Consider the following 13207-nt stretch of genomic DNA (forward strand, 5'->3'; position numbering starts at 1 on the left):
ACCAGAGACAAAAGCGAGGACAAATGCAGAAATCTCTCATTTGAAATAAAACTAAACATCTATTTTCTTTTGCAGAAAATTGTCAGTGTAGCCGTTCAGTGCTCAGAGAAATATGATAAAATAAATTGTCAGAAATTTTTAAAATCATAACTCCAGTTTAAAAGGCAAGATTTTTAGATTTTAAGATATTTAAATTTCACAAAATGCAATTCATGTCTGATCCAAACAATCAGACATTTTGTACTAAAACCTCCCTGCATGCACATGTAATCAAATATTCATTAAAAAAAGTGAACTAAGCCACTACATTAGGGATCTCCAGCCTTTTTCTTTTTAACTCTGAGAGCTGCTCGTGTCTTATATTCCTGGTTACATTTCTTCACATATCAGATCAAAACACTCAAACTCATCTCCAAACCAAATCAGACGAAGAAGATCATTTAACAAGTCAAACATCAAATATCAATATCCCAAAAAAAAAACTCACATTTTGTACCAAAAAAACATCTGAAACTCACATCAGACAAAAAAAATCTGAGTTATGATTCAGTCAAACCTGAACACACAGACACGAGAACAGCAGTACAAATAAACTGCCATAAATCAGAGAAAGAAAACAAGCTTCTTGATAGTTGTCAGAATATGAAATGGTACCTATTTTTCTTTAATGTGTGAAGTTTGTTTTGCACTGGTTGTGTGTTCTCTGCAGTCTATTTGTGTGTTTTATTAATGTCTACTGTATGTGCCCTTTGAATTGCCCCCTGAGGACGAATAAAGATTATTGAGTTTGAACTTAAAATAGCTGATTAATGTAAACTTAACTTTCCAAAATGTAAACAAACAGGCTTTTAAAAAAAACAAACTCACTGCATGGCAACGTATTTCCTGTTTTAGTTTATATCCGATCTGTGATCCAGAAGAGCTGCTATGACTGCATGTCGCCTACGGCAGATCTGACGCAATCAAACTTGACAGTAACTCGTTTGACCGACAGCTGACAAGTGATTATTTAGCGTAGAAGAGGGCGAGCTATCGGTACAGCTCGCGAGCCGCCTGTTGGAGGCCCCTGCTCTTAGATCTTAAGTGACAAAATTCCCACTGCTGCACACAAGGTTTTGCTCCTCTGCAAGTCATTGACGCAGCATGACATTTCCTCGTGGTAATTTCCTTTGTTACAACCTGATAAATACAGTAACAAACTTCTGGGAAATGTGAAAAAGAGTGAACGAGTGGAGTGACGCCCTTAGATAATCTTCTAGTGCCCAGGTGAACTCTGTCAGGTAAATGAGGGGTGGAGTGACGAAAACAAGAGCCAATCGGTGATGAGGGAAGGAAAGGAAGTGAAGTAGGTGAAAAAACGAAGAGGGATCTTTACTACAGATGTAAACATTAATGATCCAACAACTTTTTGAAGGCAATGAGACGAGCAAAGATTTTATTCCATTTGTTCAATTGGGAATAAATGGACCGACAAATAAGATATGTTGAAAACAAGAAGGCACTGAAAAACGTTGTTAATATTTTTAGTTAAATGTGATGTATGCACTTTTTATTTTAATTATTAAATTAAAAATATAAGCTTTCATGTATACGCTGGCTGTAATCCTATATTCTCATTCCTGTGAATGTGTCTTCAGTAAATGTAGAAGCAGGAGAGCTCCAGAGAGGAAACGCTGGCCCTTCTTCTTTAGTGCAGGAACTGTATTTTTACAGACTATATTTGCATTGTGGTGTTTGCTGCTTTTGAACATATTTTGCTCCACTTTCCCCGTGAATGCGTGTATGTTTGTTTTTGTGCTCACAGGCGTGTGAAAAACAAAGAGACAGTGAGACAGAGGCTGGCAGAAGTAAAAGTGTGCTGCGTTTTTTAAAAGGCCCTGTTTTTAGCTGGCGACATCTGACGGAGGAGGAGGAGGAGGAGGAGGATGAACAGATGTACTTTGTTCACGCGCCTGACAGGTGTACCAGAAATCTCTCTCTCTCTCTTCCTCTCTCTCTCTCTCTCTCTCCTCCCTCCCCACTCGGCTGCAGAGCGAGCACTCGCTCCTCTCCAGATCTCCTCCGAGCCGTACACCCCACCCCCCCACCCCCCCTCTCTCCCGTCCCTCAGCCCCAAACCGGCCTGTACCGCAACCCGCAGGTGGGACCTCACCGGCGACTCCAGCAACAACGTGCCCGGGATCCTATTAAAAAAGCAACTCTGTGTGGTTGTGCTCTCTCGAGTGTAAAGCCTATTTCATTCCCTCTGAGCCAAACAGCTTGCGGTCGCTTGACGCTCTGGTGGTTTGTTGCAGATGGAAAAATGGAGCTGCGGAGGCTTGAGTTTGTTTGTTTTGGCATTTGGTTGTGATCCAGATACAGTTTGCGGCGTGGAGTTGATGGAGTCTTAACTTGGCCGGGAAGTGAGGCTTGTATTTATAAGCTGATAGTGGTCGGTTCCCGAGCTGTGACCGCGTTTGAATATTCAGAGCAAACCGTCGATTAAACAGTTTTTTTTCCTCTTCAAAGTCGTTGAATTGAAATGTGAAGTGGTCTCAACAGCAATGACTATTAAACACGTAGCAGATTCATTAGGACCTGATACAAGGTGAGAGTCAAAAACCTGCTTGTATTCTCATCTGCAAAGTCCACTTCAGTATCACAACACTTATAAAGCAGTAAATCTTCAATTCTGTTTAATTTGTTGTTTGATTATGATTCAGTTTGTTTTTATCAGGCAAAGGCCAGACACTGGGGTTGGGTCTGTATAGTCTCAAAAATTCTCTTTCTTCTCTGACCTTGATCTAAAGACTCCAAAGTCTTGCCAGGATACCAACCTCCCTCTGCGTTTCTTAAAGTGGACGTAGATTTTTTTATATTTTGCTTTAACGTATGAAACGAAGTAAATGTTGATTCCACAACGTAACGGCTTTAGAATAACGACGCCTTCGGCCTTTGAGACTGGTTCCCCCGTGGGCCTCGGCGGAGACGGAGAGTGATAGAAAAACCGAGGTAAAACAATGGAGAGCGCCAGGGTTGGTTCTGGACTCTCCACCGGGAGATGACCAGTAAAGAGACTGAGCGGACCAGCGGAAACTAATGTTTTGTTTGTTTTTTTTACAGTCCACCAGCCCACAGTCGTCCTCATTTCTACTTGATCCAGAAGTAACAAAACCTGCCTACTTATTAATACAACTATTAATACTTTATCACAGCACTGAGATCAGGGTTTCTAGTTCAAATTGGGATTCCTACATTTGTTTCTTGCTTTGGACTGTAGCCATGTTGCTAATGCCGCTGCTAGCAGCCAGAAACATCTATGATTCATTGTCTGTTTGATAATGTCAACAAAGAACATGTTCTCTGGCGGCGGCTCTTATATTTGATCCTTGATTAACAATAACACCACTTGGTTTGGCTCAGGCAGGAAAAGTAGAAAAATTGTCTGTTGTCACTTGAAGCTAAATGAGACACAAAAAGAAAGAAAAAAGAATAAAAACAACTTTCGTATTAAGAGAATCCAAACCATTTTAATCACAGCTACCACTTAAATCATGTAATTAATCCCTCTTAATCAAGACTCTTCATCTGTACCGCATGTAAGAACAACACATGCAAGAGCTCTAATGAAAAGTTTTGCAAAAATTCAAACTGACGAGTAAAAGCTAAATGGATGCTAAGAAGACAATGTCGGTCAGATCAACTAGTCTGAACTTATGTGTGTAGACGGATGGCAGAGAGATTGGACTCTGGGAGAGGTTCGTGGGTGCATGAGTAAACGTAGGTTATCTGTTCTCTTTCCTGCTCAAAGATTTCATATCTAACATGAAAAGAAGATATTAGCTCTATGCTAGCTGCTTATCACGTCTGACAGTGATGGTATTGGTGTTTCTGGGGGGAGAGTACCACGGGCTCAGGTTTAATCTTACCTTTCTGGAGGGACGGACTCTCGATCAAACAGCAAATCACACTGAGGGCACAGCAGCGGCCGAAAAGAATCCCCGACTTCAACACAGAGATTGAAGCAAAATATACAGATTCACATGAGATAAGTCTGCAGGCATGGGAGCGTGAGGAGAATTTCTGGCTACCGTGAAGACCCAGCAAGTCATTGCTCAACTGCATCCTGGTCCGAAGAGCAAACTTTAAACATAATTGGATTCTTGGCTGCCTAACTGGTTGGCAAAATGCCTTTAAAGACATTAAGGGGAGATTCAAACGAACAGGAAAAGGTCTCCATTTTTGGAACGACTTCAGTAAAGACAGTTTTGTGAGTAAATATACATTCATTCATTTCCATTTCAGGCAGAACTATGTGATCTTTAGCTCATGCTGCAGAGTGAAACATTCGAGTCACGTCAAGATCATTTATTTTATTTTATCGTTTTACATTTTTAATCACGACTAATAATCCAAGTTGAATGCATTTTATTGCAGCCATAATTGCAGCCATTTTAAATTCATACGGCTTTATTCAAAGTCAAAGTCTGAACAGGAAGAGGAAGGAGTTAAATATTGAGTATTTCACCGTCAGGGCTCTGAAACAGCGAAGTCTTGGTTGTGACAACTGCTGCGAAACCTGAAATGAGTGTGAAAAGCAAATCTGCATAGGCAAACACAAGCAAGGCAACACACACACACACACACACATACACAATATATATATATATACACACACATTAGCTGCGTCTGACTCTCTTCTTGCACAGACAAACAGTGAATTCTTATTTCTGTCGCAGGAAGAAGTGCAGGTGCTGTAACCTTTTGCTGCGAGTCCTGTCAGAGTGAAAAACCCAGCTGTGCGGCAGGAATGACATACTGCAAATAGGCCTTCAGCTTCTTATTGGCATTCAGAGAGCCCAACACTCCTCTCTTTCTCTCTCTCTGTGTGTCCTCAACTCCCACACACACACACACACACACACACACACAGAGTGAGATCCACTTCCCCGCTTGTCACCATGCATATTGATAAGCCCGTCCAGAGCACCATCTTGTGGACGTTTCCAGCTCTGGCGGTTGTCTCAAATGTCACTTTTGATTATATTCAATTAAGCTTCTGACAAATCAGCTTCAGTCAAAAGTGTGTGGGAGATTTTTTATTTATTTTTTTTTCCTTTTCTTTTCTTAACAACACAATGAATGTAATTTATGAAAATCAATTCTCTTGCTTACTTTTGATTATAAAATACAGCATCATTAGTTGTGTCTGTCGTTAGCGCTCCTTTCCATTTGGCTTAGTGAGACACACTGAGCCAAGTTCTTACATTATTGATGTTTTTTTTTTTAAGTTTGAAGTTGGATCAGAGGAATAAGTTTTAAAGCGGGACACTTTTATGACTAGCAGCGACAGAAATGACTAACAGCACTCTCTGGCATGACAAACACACAAACACACACTCAACCCACCACACATCCACGCATCCAACTACCCCCATACCAGCTCACGTGGATCACATTCAGAATTCAACATGTGTGTGTGTGTGTGTGTGTGTGTGTGTGTGTGTGTGTGTGTGTGTGTGCGCTGGCATGATATCTATCTCCCCAGGGTGTGTTTTGGTGCAACCCCACTGCCTGTGCTGTGGTGCTGTCATCTGGATCACAGCGGAGAGCACCTGCTCCAAGGCTGACACCTTAACACTGCATCTGCTACGCGCTCCTCACCAATCGTTTCAGTCAAAATACCTTTTCCCTCTGTATTATAAATAAATGTTTTCACCCAAAAGGCATCAACTGAAAGGATTTCAGAGTAAATGTGTCAAATTAGCTGAGAATTTTCCTGTGATTCTGCTGTCATTTTTGGAACTTTTGTTGATGCTAAAATGGGTTTGTCACTCGTTTTCAGCAGCAAAGATCAAATAGGTGCTTGATGTGAGAAAGCGGCTGCTCATAGTCACGAACCCAGAGAGAACTGACATCCGACTTTGCAGGTTCCCTCAGCTTTGTGTAGCATTCCAGCTACTTTGAGCTCATTGTTTTGGGCGCAATGTTAATGTTTTGGTAACGGTTCACTACCAGCCCATCATCATCATCCATCATTACATGGGAGACAAACTGAGTTAGCAACTAGCTGGTGAACATAGTGCTGGAGCATTTAGTGGCTAAAGAGCCAGACAATTTCCCTCAGGACTCAGTAGAGACCAAAAAACAAGCTAAAAAAGATGGTGAATGTTGAACTTACACGACTTCAAATTGATGCCGGCGCCACGAGTTTAATGTGAAGTACCTTCTAGAAAAATAGCAAAAGAAAAATGACAGCCAGACTCACAAATATTTTTGTTATCCCGTTATCTCAAGAAAACGAAAGATAATTATTCTGTTTTCGCGACATAAGTAAGTAAGTAACACAAGATACTGACTGGAGGTCAGACCAGGAAACACTGTGTCATTCGTCTTTACGTTTTACAGAGAAAAACATCTGTTCACTTCTTCTTCTACCACTGAAAAGATGTTGATGCTTTTCTGTGCTTGAACACATTTAAACAAAAAAAAATATCATGTCAATATTTTCCCACAATGCTTTGATCATTTCTTCATGAACATTCAAAATGAGTCAGACGGGAGCTGTGAAATGCCCTGGAGGAACTCTGTTAGAACCCTGATGATCTATAACACTTGAGCAGAACGTTCAGTTGTTACAACATGACCGTAGAACTCTGACATCAGGATGCAGAACCTCTTCGTTCAGAACCAGAAACCCGAGCTGAGCGGTGTCTCCGTGATCGAGCCAAACCCACCGTCCACATTCACCAAACGACAAATATCTCTAACTATTAGTTTTAACTTTAACTTGAACACAAAACTGTTTCACAGCTGTTGTCTGTCCCGTTCAGTCTGAGCTGGAATGAACAGACAAAGAAACCAGGTAAGATTTTCTCATTTGACCTGGAGTTTGTTGAGTTTTAACAATTTCCTCATATCCAGTGAGCCGCATTGAGAAATACAGAAGCTTCTAAACAGTGTTGGAGGATTTTATGATTGCAGTAGGTTTGTTGGGCAGAAATGCGCCGTGTTGTTTCTCTCAAAACAGATTACTCTGCTGTCAGTGTCTCTAATCGATGGATAAAAAATTGTATTGTAACATAACTAACCAAGCAGGCGTCAGAGACCTGATTTAAAAACCTCGACCTAAACATTAACTTTAAGTTTCACCAGAGTAATCGACAGTAAAACAAAGTTAACTGTGTGGATAAGAGTTGAGGTTGTGTTAAGGTTGGACTGGAGTTTTAGACATGAACTTCATGTTTGTTTGCGTGTTTCAGTCCTTTGGTGCGGACCTGTACGGCCCGCAACAGTACAGGCCAGATGCAGTGCAGCTGCAGACCAACCAGCTCCATCACAATGAACAGGGCCTCAGGGACGCCCTGTTCTCCGCCATCCAGGAGGTCAAGTCTCTGAAGGAGGAGAGGAAGTCTCTGGAGGAGAAAACTGACCTGCAGCAGAACGAATGGAAGCAGGTGGAGAGCCAGCTTCAAGAGGAGCTGCGTCAGAAAGACGAGCTCCTGAAAAGGAGCATCAAGAAGAGGCAGGCTCGCACCAGGGCCCACGTCGATGTCCTGGCCCTGCTCGCTCTAAAAGAGCTCGAGCTGGAGAGCAAAGAGGAAGAGTGGAGGGCAAAGTGTGGAGCACTGGAGGCCAAACTGCAGGTTCAGAGAGAGGAAGACTGGAGCAGGAAGGTACAGCAGCTGGAACAGCAGGAGAGTCAGGAGGAAGAGGAGGAGGAGGAGACTCTGAATGAACAGGAGGGAGTCGAGAGTCAGAAGGAGGAAAAGAACAAAGACGAAGAGAAGGTGGAGGAGGAGGGAAAGACGACGGACGATAAACAAACGTCTGAGAAAAAAAAGAACAAACCAAAGAAGAATAAGAGGGGGAAGAAGAAGAACAGGTATTAGCTACAGCACATCCCTCTTCCTGAACCCCTTCCCCCCCTCCCCCTTCCCCCCTACCCCACCCCTCCCCTTTTCTGCATCTATCACTTCCTGTGAATTTATTGTTTATTGTAAATACATTTGCGTCTCTGTCATTTACATCATCCCGTGTTTGTCTTTCTGAACATAGATCAAGAATATTGAACGTAGATATAGTGAATATAGATACAGGATTCATGTCTCTTCATCAAGTCCTACAGTGTGACGGACGTTACGACGTCACTGGTTTTAGACTTCAGGAGTCAAAACATCATTGGCTGTAGAAAAAAGGAGTCACAGTTTTATCTGGGAATCTGTTTGTGACTCATCTTGATCAAATCAGTCTGAACGCCCTGAAAAACAGACCTGTTTCTACTGGTAACGCCCCGAATCAACCGTGTCTACTATTCTAGAAAAACTATAACATAATACACCCGTGTCCACATACTTTTGTCCACCTGTGGGCTACTGTGTAATGTTGCGTCTACCTCTGCTGGGTGTGTGACTAGAACTGCTCACCAAGCTCGTCTTAAAGTGATAATGTGTCGGTGTATTTACTGCAGGTTTAAGCTTCTCTAACGACCTCCGTGAACACGAGGCGTCTTCTCGCAGGCGGATTAACACCATCACTCAGGCAAACGCCTCCGTCACGACAGTCATCTCCAACCTTGGAAATGTCATTTGCTTATTTATGTCAACACGCTCGAGCACCGGTTTGTTTACCATTCCTGCTCGTGCCCCAGATTTATTGACCAACTAACTCAGTCAGAGGTCACCACGGAGACAAGCAATTAGCCGGGCACTGGTGCAACCCGTGACCTTCGATGTCAAGCTGCTATGGCGGCGGCGGCGGCAGCAGCATACTGATAACTGCACGCCGCTCACTGGTGGTGCCAAAAGAAAAATCTATACCTCATCTTCAGGTTGCTCTCCTAATAGAAATGATGGTGTGAGGTGCTGAAATAGAACTTGTACATACAGGTGTGAACAAAATACAGAAGACACCTGAGCATGTGATGCGGTGCAATGCGGCTGCAACACAAAGTATGGACTCAGAAATGAGTTGAACCTCTAAACCACAAAAGAAAATTTAACTTTCAACTCAACGTGTAGCGTTTGTGTTTGTGCCTTTTCCAAACACGTCACGTACAATAATTTGTGCAGAATGAGATATTTAACGAGAGACGCTTGCTGTACTGTATGTGGAGTTCTCATTTACATTCTGTTACAGTTCCTGCATGAATTTTTAACGACTTCCATAAGAACCGTGCGTAACAAAACTCTCGAAAGCAAACACCTTCATCATCACAAGCAGCAGCTTCATTAACACTGAATCAGGGACATGGAGAAAAAAAAGAAGAAGGGTGTGAAAACCTTGAAACCACATTCACAGAGACAGTAAAATAAAGTCCACATGGTTGAATAATTCTTTTCAAAAACATGCTCCAGGGTTAAAATAACCTTTATAAATTACTTTTCACTACATACAGACTCAAGAAGATAATACTTGGCAACTATTTCCTTAATTTATTCATCTTTTTTTTTGCTACATTTCAAGCAAAACATTCGCATTTTTTTTTTTACTATTTTCTGATATTTCATAAAGAAAATAACAATAATAACCAATTAATCAAGAAGATAAAAAGCACATCAATTAATAATGAAAATAATGTTTAGTTCCACACTAAAGATAAGAACAAACGAAATATCCTATCTTCCTGAAACAACATCACAACTGTGACAAAAGTGATAACATTTCTCTGCACACAATATACAGGGTGCTTAAATTACACACAAACATTTTACCATCATGCCACGACCGCAGCCTCTTCTCGTTCTACACTCTTCTGCAGTCTGTGTTTCGGCATGAGATGTATTTCTGCAGCTGCTCTGAGACTTTATTTCAACAACTGAACATGAGCACAGAGAAGTAGATCCCTCAGTCAAAGTCCTTCTCTCCTGGTCCGTCATAGCTGAGAGAAGAGTTGGGCAGCGCTGTCAACATTTACAGATTCCTTTGGTGGCACCCTGGCAACCTAATATGATAATAAAAAGAAAATGATTATTATTAATTATATCAGGAGAATTGAAATGTTAGGTGATGAAGAAGAAGTTTAAATGTCCACAGCTTCCTCCTCTACCTGTGTTTGTTTCTTTGGCTCAGGAGCAACAGACTTTGAAACGCTCTTACAATCCCTCTGGACCTCTGTGAAGATTTGATTGAGGTTCTCCACCTTCTCATTTTTCACCGCATTGATCTGTGAAGCCACAAATTACGCTACTAGAGTGGGCACAGCAAACGCTTCATGCAAGGGCGAGAAAGAATGAAAATATGTGTGAAAATATGAAGGGAAAAAAAAAAAGGAAGAGGAGAGAGATCTTACGTGTTTGAGTGTTGTTGTGACAGGTTTGGCTTTGTTCTTGTGCTTCAAGTGCTTGTTTGCCACTTGAAAGACGTTCTTCTGTTTCTTCCCCTTCTGTTTATTCTTCGCCATGTCACCTGGGGAGAGACAAAGCGCCAGTCGGCACAGTTATTTTCATGGGAGAGTTTTCTTGTGCCGTGTGTCCTGTTTTTTTATCCAGTGTTGCGGCGTCCACATCGATCACATGACCTCACGACTCCTCTGAACAAGACAGATGTTGAGATTATTCCAGGTTCCCCACATGCTTCCTACACTCCTGATTAGTGACACCTTGTTATGCCAGAAGCTCACTCCTTCAAACAGTGAATCATAACACTTGAACAGGTTCAAGAGGTTCAGATGATTTATAATAAGCGCAGCTAAAGTGATTCTCAATGCAGCAAAATTGAGGCCAAACAAACTCGTTCAGACATTTTTATTTATTTATTTATTTATTTATTTATTTTATTCCTCAGCTCAACCTCTTCGCATTTTCATGCTGTCTAGATTTTAACCAGCAGTTACACCATAAACAAAAACAAACCCTCTCAGTATGTGGCCTTGAGGCTGAAAAACAAGGATGTTCTTCAAGGGTATCAACGTATAAAAAATAAAATAAAAGCACAGCACTATAAACCTGACGCTGCCGCTCGCAGCAGACCATGCTGCTTCTGTCAGTCTGCAGTGGGAGAGTCAGAACCAAACCTGGAGTGGAAAAACACTCCATCTGTCTAGACAAATACATCCTGCTGTAGGCTTTAAGGAGCTGATGGCAGAGTCTGGTATTAAACAACATACATCCACAACTTCTTGGTGTCAGGCTTCCTGTTCCTGTTTACCAGTGTAGTAATAGTAGTAGTAGCAATACTATTACTAGTCAATAGGGCAGCACCTAAACATGGCAGGGATTTTAATAAAATACATCAACACATGTTGTCATCAGAGCTGCAATAATTAGGCAATGAGTCAATTAATATCAATCAATAATCATTTCAATACCTTGTCGTATTTACTGTTCCTGAGGATTTGATGTTTTTGTTTTTCCACACAATAGTAGATTGAATATCTTTGGGTTTTGAGCTGTTGGCCGGACAAAACATGACATTTAAAGAGGTTAGGTTTGTTTGTTTGGTGTGAAATTGGCTGTGAAATATCCTAAACAGGAAATTGGCTAAATGTAAACAGATACCAGGACTGGGATATAAAAAAAAATAGATAAGTGGCACGTGAATGGATGTCCTGATAAACCTATAGATAAAGATTAATACAACTAAAACACTAAAACACGCATCGTCCAAATGTTGTTGACAGCTGACTGTGTGCCTGTCTGTTTACTGTACAACTGTGTGTGTGTGTGTGTGTGTGTGTGTGTGTGAAGCTACGTGTGTTCGTTTGTATTTTCTTCATTTTCTCATGAAGTTTGACTAAAATCACTCGGTTACGTTGATTTAACAAAACGAATAAAACTCTGTGTGTATAAAACTGAACATGTCGGCTGTAAAATACGTTTAAAGACAAACCTCGTATGTGAAGTGGTTGGTTGGTGTTGATATCCGCGTGTGCTACAAACGTGACCCCTCTGCTACGTCACTTGTGCGCGACAGTAGACGTAAGTTACGTCAAATTTCTTCTTCTTCTTCTTCTTCTTCTTCTTCTTCTTCTTCTTCTTCTTCTTCTTCTTCTTCTTCATGATCTTGCAGTTCTTTGTGTTTAAGTTATCGCAGCAAAACAAAAATATAACTTGATTATTTAGATTTTTGACGAAAAAAAACAAAACTAAGCGAAAACAATACTTCCGGTTTGTATGTCCAACCTTCAAAATAAATGCTTTAAAGTTTAAATCCCTGTCATATGTTACTTTTTTTTCTCAACAGATCTCATAATGGCGAAGACTGTTCAGTTTGGCAACATATTTTTTTGCCAATTATCCATTGGAACCAATATCGAGATTCATTGTAGGTACAGCAACATAACATTTTACACACCTACAATATTCGTCATGCATTTTTGTTTTTTATTTGACTAAAAAAAAAAGGGTTAAAGTTCATTGTGTTAGTTTCCCCATTAAACCTGCATGAAGACAAACCAAAAAGATTGATCTCTGCAAAGCTCTAATCTATGACTGTCTTTGACTACAAGCTTTGTAGTATCATCGACCAACAGCAGGTGGCATCGTAGTACCACCACAGCTGAGTTCACTGCAGCCTGTTTCTGAAAAACTGAGCATTATGCCATTGTATTCTGGGCTGGACTGGCCACTAGGATGCAATCAAACTGTTTTGGAGATTTTAGGGAGCGATATGAGGTTTAGGCCTAGTGTTCAACAGAGGAATGGACTAATCCCTCAACAACATAATCAGTTATTTCTGTCTGACTCTGAAATGTATTTCTTTCTTTTTACATTTTACAGACACAGATGCATTTTTTTTGTCTATTTACAAACTGCTTCAACAATATTTAAAAACAAAACTGACAGAAATCAAACATAGTCTAGATTTCTGTCAGTTTTGTTTAATGATTTATTCTATTTAACATTTGGTTTGCTATGACTCTGGTACCTTCAAAACTTTTAATTAATGTGTATGGATGTGGATAAATGTCATCAACTTGGCCCATACTTTGCACTGTATTGTCTTCCTGCTGCAGGAGGCCTACAATAACACTGATAGACAAATCCTGCGCAAAGTAGGCCTTCACTCTGTTATCTGTCCTCCTGAACTCTGCAAGAACCAGCCAGATAACCTTTCTGTCTTGTGTTCATGTTTTTTTTTGAAAAAAATATGTTTGCAAATGAATAAAAGTCATATGTTAGTCAAAAGATTTTTGAAAGATTTTCACATAAACTCACTTCTGACATCTTTATTAGCACTGAAGTGGCGTCATCAGATGATGGTTTGATGGGGTTTTTTATGTGGTTTT

The 13207-nt window shown here is 40.8% G+C and overlaps 1 protein-coding gene across 2 annotated transcripts; it reads right to left on the reverse strand.

Annotated features, from left to right (window-relative positions):
* Positions 1 to 9335: 9335 nt before the first annotated feature.
* Positions 9336 to 11886, reverse strand: cunh8orf59 (chromosome unknown C8orf59 homolog). Of its 2 annotated transcripts, XM_022748785.1 has the most exons (5): positions 11809 to 11874; positions 11288 to 11368; positions 10271 to 10386; positions 10028 to 10144; positions 9336 to 9922 (listed from the first exon to the last, which is right to left on the reverse strand). In XM_022748785.1, the coding sequence occupies exons 3-5, from the start codon at positions 10379 to 10381 to the stop codon at positions 9854 to 9856; spliced, it is 297 nt and encodes a 98-aa protein (XP_022604506.1). In that variant the 5' UTR covers positions 10382 to 10386; positions 11288 to 11368; positions 11809 to 11874; the 3' UTR covers positions 9336 to 9853. The 2 variants fall into 2 exon arrangements, with proteins under 2 accessions (XP_022604506.1, XP_022604507.1); XM_022748786.1 differs by lacking the exon at positions 11288 to 11368 and having other exon boundaries at positions 11809 to 11886.
* Positions 11887 to 13207: the final 1321 nt, after the last annotated feature.

Source organism: Seriola dumerili, unplaced genomic scaffold (assembly GCF_002260705.1).
Source record: "Seriola dumerili isolate Sdu_G_001 unplaced genomic scaffold, Sdu_1.0 BDQW01000129.1, whole genome shotgun sequence".
NCBI lineage: Eukaryota > Metazoa > Chordata > Actinopteri > Carangiformes > Carangidae > Seriola > Seriola dumerili.

Bases quoted from the DNA above. Each gene is read 5' to 3' on its own strand.
- cunh8orf59 (XM_022748786.1), bottom strand. From the start codon at position 10,381: ATGGCGAAGAATAAACAGAAGGGGAAGAAACAGAAGAACGTCTTTCAA. The intron at 10,145-10,270 runs GTAAGATCTCTC...GTGGCTTCACAG, and splicing joins TCACAACAACACTCAAACAC to ATCAATGCGGTGAAAAATGA. The intron at 9,923-10,027 runs GTAGAGGAGGAA...TTATCATATTAG, and splicing joins AGCCAAAGAAACAAACACAG to GTTGCCAGGGTGCCACCAAA.